This window comes from Hesperophylax consimilis, chromosome 4 (genome assembly GCF_061612785.1).
Source record: "Hesperophylax consimilis isolate HC1 chromosome 4, BYU_Hcon_1.0, whole genome shotgun sequence".
Lineage (NCBI taxonomy): Eukaryota > Metazoa > Arthropoda > Insecta > Trichoptera > Limnephilidae > Hesperophylax > Hesperophylax consimilis.
In genome coordinates, this window is record NC_142839.1 from 33,854,192 (window position 1) to 33,864,168 (window position 9,977).

A 9,977-nucleotide genomic window follows, 5' to 3' on the forward strand; every position below is an offset into this window, starting at 1 on the left:
GAACAACACGTCAACTCACCAGAGATCAAATGGGAAAATAATTCACCGACTCCAGATATTTTCATATCTGAGGGTTCGGCTCGGTAGAACTCCTAACAGGGCCTATAAATCCTACTGATCCCTCAACATAAATATTTAAAAAATCTTTCGTTATCACTTTTCTTTAAATATTCATATATTTTGGAATCAAAGCTAATTCTTTTCTATCTGATATTACAAAAAATAATCAAAGAGCAAATTCAAAGCATATGCCTTAACTAGCGTTGCTAAGCAACAATTATGAAATGAATTATTAAATTAGATGAATTATTAAAAAATAATTATTAAATTAAATGAATTATTAAAAAATCAGTTACAATGTTGAAAATGACTCCATTCAAAACATATTCGAGTTCATTTAACCAGTGTTACAATCATTTACAGAGTGACTGACCCACAACCGAAATTAAAATGTTTGATTTTATCAGAGCTGAAAAAGATACATATTCATATATCATGTATCTTTTTCAGCTCTTACTATTAATGGTGAATATAAAGTTACATTGCAAGAGTTATAATTTCCTACCACCGGGTGTCAAGCTTCATTTGAATAAATAAACTTACTCTTACTGTTATTACGTTGGTTATATAGGGATAATATAAATAACTTTGTCTTAAATTTTTGTATTTAATTTCAATTTCATAAACTGCGAGAAGTGCTTTCTTTCAATAAGAAGTAAATTAATAACGGTAAGCTTCAGCGTCGTTGAGGCAAAAACTTTTCTTTCAGAGTTCTGATTAATGAAGCCAGCTCCTCCGGATAATGAACCAAACCATATTGTTCTAGAAATGATGATTTAGAGGGTTCTAATGAAAATTTAGCGGAGGAGATTTATTCCAGAGCGGCAAAAAGCGTTGCGACGCCGACGCCGAAGCTCGACGCTTGACGTCTCACGCCGGGGGAATCATTTAGTTCGTGAAATCATAGTTGATTGCGGTAATCTAACTGAGTCTGAATCTCATCCAAATAAAATGTTCGCCATTCACATAAATTTATTGTGATTAGTATTTTATATTTGTATAAATATTGCTAATTTATTATGAATCTCTTCAAATTATTGTTAGTACCGGTTAAAAACGGGATTACAGGCGTTACAAATGAATTAACAGATTTCCTGATAAACTTTTAGTAAATTATTAATACATTTTCGTGATGCCTTAACAAGTGTTCATGAGAACCCGAAAATTTTTGCATTCCAACGACATATCTTTGTATCATCATGATATTATTATCAAGGCAAATCGATAAAACAATTTAATTGATTTTTTATCAATAAGACCTGTTTCTCTAAGATTTCTCTTTGTGTAAAATAAGACTTTTTTAAACCATAAAGCTTAAAAAAATGCTTATATCTTACCATACTCAAAACGATGACTTCATGTTTGTATTGCTCTTTTAATTGTACACAAAACACCTTGATGCTTGTTTCATATTTTTCAATAACAGACGGGTTGTGTGAAAAATTAAAATAAAATATTGATAATTTTTTTTATGATAAACAAACGTTTATAAGACAAGGTTTTATGCATAGCATAAAGGATAATAAATAATTATAAGCAATAATTAGTCATCCGAAATACTAATACAAATTGAAAATATCTTAATTCCGTATTAATCTTATTCCCGTTGGCGGCATTTATTTTTACTCGTGAGATATTTTTAATTTGTATTAGTATTTCGGATGACTAATTATTGCTTATAATTATTTGATAAAATATTGAGCTAAATCAGTTAGTATCAAAAGTCAAATCAATGAACACAAAATCTGATTGTTCCCTAAACACTTCTCAAACAATGAGCCTGGCGTCGTGATTTTTTCTGGCATTTCAGTCATTTCTATCATCAGCTTTGAGAAACCAAAGTGTTTCATTCAAATTTTTCAATCCAAACCCAGGGCGAGGTTCAGTAGTAAAGCTAATATTTTATAAAGGGGTGGCCTTAATGGGCACTTAAATAGATACCGGAAATAATTACACGATTACGCACTAATGCCAAAGGTCTCACACACATAATATAGTTCCATGATTCAAAACGATATCATCAAACATCCAATTCATCTTTGAAGTTAAAATTAATCCCAAATAATTACACTCATAAGTACTTTGAACAGCTTTTCGATGACTTCCTGATGAAGTGTTTCGTAAGAAAATAATAATTGTTGCTTTTTATATTAACTTTCTTTTAATATGATTAAATTTGTTTCCCAACTTCAACCTTTAACTCATCATCAAGAAACCGCAACTCCTCTTGGTTAAGTACTTACTCGGTACACTTTACTGCCTGTAAAGTTATTTACGTCAGACACTAAAGGTAAGCACACTCGAAGTAATACATGTAACAGGGTATTAAACATTCGTGGGTCATCGCATGTATTAAACTTGGCTTTGATTTGTCGAACATATTTGTTTATATTTAACTTGATTAGGTAATATTTTTATAATGGTTTTTGCTATGTCTCTCACTTGGAGGAGTTCCCGAAACAGATGTACTTATAGCCTGGTTTCTAGGATATCGCTTTCGCGTGCCTACATCGAATACATGAATGAAACCAACGAATTATTGTAGTCGAGATCATCCCATTGAAGAATTTATTGGTCTGACGACCAGCGGCTTGGACGTTTTGTGTACCTCAAATTTACTTTGAATTAAAGTAACATTTTCAAAATTGGAACTGATTGTGTGAAGGATTCAGACCAGTGATAAAGTAAAGTAGGTACCTACCTATAATGTGATTTAACAGAAAATTATTTTAATTGTCTTTTTAAAAATTGTTATTATAATATCCCGCGATTTTTCACTCTCTTTTCGATTTTTCGTCTCGTTTTGCAGTGACTCTCTGCTCTTTTTTGTAAATATTTCTTGTTATTAACGACAGAAAAATATGTATTAGGTATGTCTATTCTAATGTAGGTTCTTGTATTTTGACAGTTTAATCGAGAGCTATTTAAAAGGTATGGTGAATACGACATGGTGTGCTAGAAATGGTTGGGTATCCTAAAAATTCTACACAGAAAAGCTATGAAAATTTCATGAAATCAGAGCTCACCAATTAATGCAAAAATATTTTTAACTCATTGGAATGTTTACAATCCTCTTTAATTTTAGCTTTGAAGTTGAGTGATCTTCTCCACAAGTTGTATATTGGTAAATGCTTTCGTCCACACGCAGCCTGCACAACGGGGTGAGGACGGGCCTTACCACCAACGTTCAAGTATTTATTAACTTACTTGCTAGTTGGGAACGGCTTAGCGCATTGTGCGGGCGTTATGTGGACGGAACCATTGATAATGCAATGTGAAAGTACCACTATCTCAAGAACTGGTCATTGCTGTCCATAACAATGCGCGAATGAATATTGCCGACTCGTGTTAAATGTATTTTCGACATTGTTACACAGTACTAACAACCTCGCCATATTAGGTACATAACATTTTTATCACATTAACACATTTTTCTTATGTAAGCCTGTTGTATGTTTAAATGAAGATTTAAAACGTTATCATTTTTTATAAGGGCTAGAAGCTCAAAAGCTTGCCTTGGGGTTGGGTAATTATGTCCCCACGCCACTGAACTTTCTAGATTTACGCTTCAAAAGGACAAATAATATCGTAGTTTTGTTGCGCCGAAACAAACTTGACAAATTAATTACTTCATTACCGAGCCGACCTTTAAAGTTTGGGAAACAGGATAGTATTAAATTATGATAATAGATAATAACAGGAGAATGTTATATTAAATTAACCCATTATTCATTGGCTTTTACTGATTAGTAGTTTAATCTAGGTAATTCGAATTATCTTAATTGAAACATTGCTATTTGATATGAACTTCTATTAATTATTCCACAACAGTTTCACAATAAATTATTGATGCGCAGTAGAGATTCCTTGTGTAAAAACTTATAGCCATTAGATTATTCTACTACCTTTCGATTTATTTATCGTTTGATAGGTTTTCCATTAGTTATTCTATTAATGCAGAGAAGAGAGTGGCCAGGCTAGTTCGACGATGTCATGGCGTGCATTGAAATAAAATACAAATAAATCTTCCATCCGGTTTGACATTCACCTTGTCTCATATTATCAAGTTCCTACTTTGTCTCACAATGTCGGAGTGATTAAACTCTGTTAACCTTTCCATCATTTATTTGAGTTGTACAAAAATTATCTTGTGAGAATTAAATACTCACGGAGGAAATGAATGATTATAATGTATAACTGTTATTAATTTGATTTCTATTTTCTCATCTGCAGTGTTTAACTTGGTTTTTTGTCAACAGATGGGATCCCAAGAAGCGGTTCACTCCGGAGCAGGCTACCAGGCACGAATGGCTGCAACCCTCGCAACAAGTGAAGACTCCTTCAAACCAGCCGCCCAGTCCGCTTGCCGCCCCTCGTCCGCCGCCTCATCTGCCGCCCATCGCTGCTACGGACAACGCAACCGCTCTCAATCGCAACAAGGTGGACCCTCCAGCCTTAGCAGTCAAAGCTTCCGCTATGACCAACAGCGTCAGTGATCTAGAGTCCGCCCACCAGTACTCTCTGTACAGGCTCTACCACGGCAAGAAAACCCTCAACAAGCTGGGGGTGGGCGGAGCTGGCAGCGTTCACCCTCATGGCTCGATGCATCACTCGCAATCCACAGGAGATGTATCGGCCATGTTCGGCCAGGCGTGATACCCAAAGGTCGAGCAGTATCTCTCCAACCGTCGATACTGATACTAATAGCTTCCATTTGGTCGGACTACTGTAATGAGTAATACGCAAGAGGAGTCAAGAGAGATATAGGATGAAGGAGCGCAGAACATGAAATAGCGCGGGTAGAGAGGCGAGCGTAGACACTCAATAATACTATATTATGTGCGCCGTTCTGTCATCTTTCTTAATCTCGCCAAATATAATGAGACTTAGAACGAAGAAAGGTGGAGGCGACTGGTGCTCGTAAGGGGGGTGGGGGGGAGGGTGACGGTGACGTGAAGGTTAAACTAGTTTAAGTTATCGCTGTGTAATCGAATGTCTCAAAGTAATAGTTCTCGTAGAAAGTACCGTTAAATAATAATATAATCATAAATAAAATGTACAATTTCTATTCTTCCTTCATTTTAGAACCGATCCAGAGTGCAAATTTAACAATATGTTTCGTTGAAATTTGAGCTCTGGCATCAATCCATTTTCTGGCCATATCTTCTTACTATTCTAAACACGTACCTACCTATTATAGTGGAAATTAAATCTAACTCGACCAATGTTTAAAGACCACATAAATATGTAGTCCTTTTAGATCTTCTACATTATTGAAATTAGGTTGAATGATTTGAGGTTTTTTGCGCGAATAGATGGGTTCCATTGGCTGATGCATTTAGTTGATGGTTGCTCAATTTTAATCTAGAATGAAACCATAGAACTCCGGTCGTTTTACAGCACCTAACTTATTATAATCTCAATCGATAACATAGCGCTATTTGCATTAATGCCGTTACATAATATAACAAGGTTAGAAGTTTTCATTAAATTACTGTATTCGAGGTCAAGCCAATTGCCGACAATAATAATTTAACTCATATATCGTATCATTCGGAATTGGTAAACTGGGGAAACTGTGAACGAGAAATAGTACATACTGTATTACTGTTTGTGTATTTAGCATTGTGAGTTGTTCCTCATTTCATTTTTTGATTTTATGATTTCGCAAAAAATGCCATTCTTTCCGATCCATTTCTATCTCGGAGCGTTCTAATATGGGGGATTCCGAATAATAATTATTACTAAACACTTTGATGATTATTACGTTGGCATGAAATTATTTAGAAATGTTTTTGATCGATTAAGTTCGTTAATATGTTATTTTACTCCGAGATAGAAATGTGTAGCGTTTATCAAACTATTTTTAATGGCCATTCTTCGTCACTTAGCAAAACCTAGCAGGTATCTATGTTATAACTAATAACAAACTATTGTATATTATTTAACTCTAAACAATATTCCAATGTGAATGGAAGTTGTCATATCTATCTGTATATCGCTAGGTGTTATTCCTTCAGTGTGTTTGATTCTGAGGTTTTAATACCCAAGATCATCTAGTTTATTACGATATGCTTAGGAGATCTTTGATTGCCAAATATTTATCTAGTCATCCATGATTTAACTTAAAAATAAATGTGTAACTTTGTTTAGTAAAATGTCAGTCAGTATACGGCCTGCATCAAATGCATCGATTTACACTGGCCAATATGTGATTTAATTTTAAAAGTTAGCGTTAAGAAATAATCCCATTAGTTACGGTAGAACCACGAAGTTGCACACTTGAATGAATACAACGAAGGTGTGTGGAGATTCCCATGCAGCTCATCTGGCTAACGGCTGTTACACAACGGAAGACTAAATTCTCCGAGTCCGAGATGGCGACTTGGACTTCCTGTCGATTGCCTCATGCGGTTATTAGTTCTTACTTCACTCTTTTGGGATGAGACCTCTTTATAATATAGCCATTTGCCATTATAACCAGTCTACTTTCTTATTTCTACGGACTAAGAGGTTTCGCTAGGGATACATAAGTCAAGACCTGTTTCATTGTTGGTGATCGTACACAGAAAATGTATTATTGGTTTGGCTCACGGAGGCGCCCGCCTACACCTGTGTTTTCCTTTCTCGATGCAATGGTGCACGCACGCTGATATTCACTGATTAACGATTATTCCAATTCCCCTGAGAGATTTCCCAATGTGGATTCTTACTTCTCACTTAGATTAATGAACTCGGCGCAATCTAAATTGCGTTATTTATCAGCGGAACTCGCGAAAGAACATTGTTTAATTCTCACTTTTTTGCCCGTTTCCCGATTGAGTGAAGTTCACTGACGACAGACGACTTGACCCCAATTGTTGGATGCGAGATTAACTTGATCCGCTGATAATATTATTATATTGAACCGCGGCTCCGCTTGCATCGAACAAACGGGGCTCGAGTATTAGAAAGCCAGATAACTCAAGTTGTAAATTCAATAACTTTACATGAAAAGTAGAAAAATGTACAATTTCCATAGTAATAAATTGTTGTACTGACTTATGTGGCTGTATCTATTAATATAATAACGTATTTAGCGTATCTCAATACTCTGTGTATTTATTGTTCAAATATTCATTTAGAATAGAGATTTACTGTTGTAAATTATAAGATAATGAAGAAGTGATATTGGACCATACGATAATTGGATTTGTCTGAGATAACGAGTAGAGCTAGATGTGCTCGTGCAGAGTAGAGGATTTGGAAAATCAGATTGAGCTTAATCATACATTTTAATGGTGTTCTCAGGTTGGTAGAATACTTCAAAATAGAATTATTTTTAATAAAATGGAAGAAAAGTAGACTAGCAATCTCATCATGTAATCTCACTGTAGAAATCATTTCTATTACTTATATCAATGTGACCTCTCCTTTAATTAATATCTTATCAAAATTTATTTAACAAATACTTTGCTACCATTGAAAAATGCAAAAGTACCTAACGCTAATTCGATATATCAACTGTGGATGTATCAGTGTTTCATTGGAAATTAAATATAATTTGTAATATTTAATCATTGAAGACAATATTAGCGATTCTTAAACGAAAATTTGAAACAGAAAAAGATACGGTAGCATGTAAGAATAGAACCTTCATTTTCTTAATTAATTGCAATCTAGATAGTGTCTTGGATAAATAAATATTTTTTTATTTTAATGTGCGACATCTTTCTGATTTTTCTTTTATAAATTTTCATTTGAGAATCGCTTATATTGTCTTAATGATCAAATATTATTTGTTTGGTATATAACTAGTAAGGCGTTAACAAGATGTTTATAGAAGTATATTCAGTTATTTTATGTTGAAATTAAGGTAAAATAATACGCGTTATTCTGATATCGATCTATAGTCGCTATTTTCCAAATAAAATATAATACTCTGAACAAAAACATTCCAAATTGACCCGTCATCATCACGCATTTTAATTCCTTAAAAAGTAGCATTTTACTAAGCCTAAGATAGAGAGAGAGATGGCTTCGATACCTGGAAATTAATCAATAATGGGATCATGCATCGAAACTTTGCCTAGTTTCATATCATTAAAAATAACGTTTGTTTGTAGAAGTCTATGTGTTAGTGAAAATATTCATAACACCTATCTGTCAACAATCCAATAAAGATTTTGTCATAATAATTGATTGTGTAAATTAAAACTTAATAAACAATTTGTCTTCAAGAATGTATTTTATTATTTTATTTCACGTTCATAATTTATTATTTGAAACAAAAAGTCGAGGAGAACACATCCGTAAATCAACGTTGTCATCCCACTGTAACGGGTAATTTGTCATTCATATTTAAGAAATTCTTGCATTCAATAACAAGACTTGGATTGCAACAATAACATTTGGCTGTCATCAGTTGTTTTGTTTTGCTCTATCTAAAATTAATTTTTTACCATTCTTTTTTGTTTTCTGGCAAAAAAAAAGTGTAGTGTGTTGTGCCTTGAGGTTTCTTCTCCCTCCTGATCTTCCAGGAGTCACTTTTCGCTGCTGATTTCCAGATATTTATAAACTTTTTTACTTCTGTCATTTTTCATACTATTATTGTAGTTGTTTACTGTTGTGAATAATGGAGGAAGATTTCCCTCCTGGACCCCCTACAAAGCCCCCAGATCCCTCTCCAGACCCCCCAGACGGGGAAAATGTAGAAATTTCTGACAGTGATTCTGTCATCTTGACTTCTACCAAAAAAAGGAAATTTACTCCTTCTTCCCCAATAAAACTTGACTCGCCTTCGACTTCACTGTCCCCACCAGCACTTTCTCAACTTCCTCCAACAAAATTTTATTCTCCTCATTCCCGTGGCCCATTCATAGCATACGCCCAAAAAACTGAGCAAGGAAAAACCATCCACCCTCTTGAATTTGGCAAATTCCTATCAAATAGCAAGAATCTTTCAATCAAACCTGGAGGTGTAAAAGCCGAGGGTCGCTTCCGAATCTCCGTCGAATTCCTCTCAGGGCCAGCTGCCAACAGTTTCATCAAAAATATCTTCATTTCATCTAATTCAAAGTTCAAGGCATATATCCCTACTTTCAACGTCACTCGCATGGGCCTGGTCAGAGGTATCTCGACCGATCTGTCCATCGAAGAAATTCTGTCTTCACTTTCAACCCCCCAACACATTGGCAATCCCATAAAAGCCAGGAGGCTAAATTACAAGGACTCCTCTGAGGGTATAATTACCTGGAAGCCCTCCCAATCTGTTGTTATCACCTTTGAAGGTCAATCTCTTCCCTCCCATATATATTTATTCTTCAACTCATTACCAGTTGAAATGTATACATATCCCACCACTCAATGTTTCAATTGCTGCCGTTTTGGTCATACCAAAGCTGCATGCAGATCTCAACCCAGATGTTTTAAATGTGGAGAAAACAACGCAGCTGACCAATGTCCTTCTTCCTCCTCACCTAAATGTTTTAACTGCTCAGGCTCACATACAGCTATCAACACATCTTGCCCAGAACAATCTCGCCAAAAAAATATTAAAATTTCTATGGCCTCTCAGAACTTGTCTTTTCTGCAGGCTTCTAAATTATTCCCGCCTGTCAAAAAATCATTTGCTGAGGCTTTATCCAGCAACTCCTCATCCAACCCTCTTCCCTCCACTACAACAACTTCTTCTCGTTCAACTAAATTCACATACAAAAACGCTATCTCTAAACCGGCTCCTGGATACGATCAGCAACAACACAACTCACTGCTCTTAAATCCCAATGGTTCACCTCTTTCAAATGCCACAAATGGGTGTGCAAATAATTATAATCCGTCCTCAATGAACTCTCTTAAACTTTCTGAAAAACTCTCCCAAGACAATTCTTCATTTATCCAAACTCTTATTATTCTTCTAATTGACCTTATTTCTTCTC

At 35.0% G+C, this 9,977-nt stretch overlaps 1 protein-coding gene across 1 annotated transcript in view; it reads left to right on the forward strand.

Moving 5' to 3' along the window:
• The window catches only part of Dyrk2 (Dual-specificity tyrosine phosphorylation-regulated kinase 2), a 131,588-nt gene extending 123,885 nt beyond the window's left edge, over positions 1–7,703 (forward strand). Inside the window, exon 9 of the mRNA XM_089631437.1 lies at positions 4,320–7,703. Coding sequence (XP_089487563.1) covers positions 4,320–4,716 — 397 coding nt within the window. The 3' untranslated portion in view covers positions 4,717–7,703. The remainder of the gene's footprint in view (positions 1–4,319) is intronic.
• Positions 7,704–9,977: the final 2,274 nt, after the last annotated feature.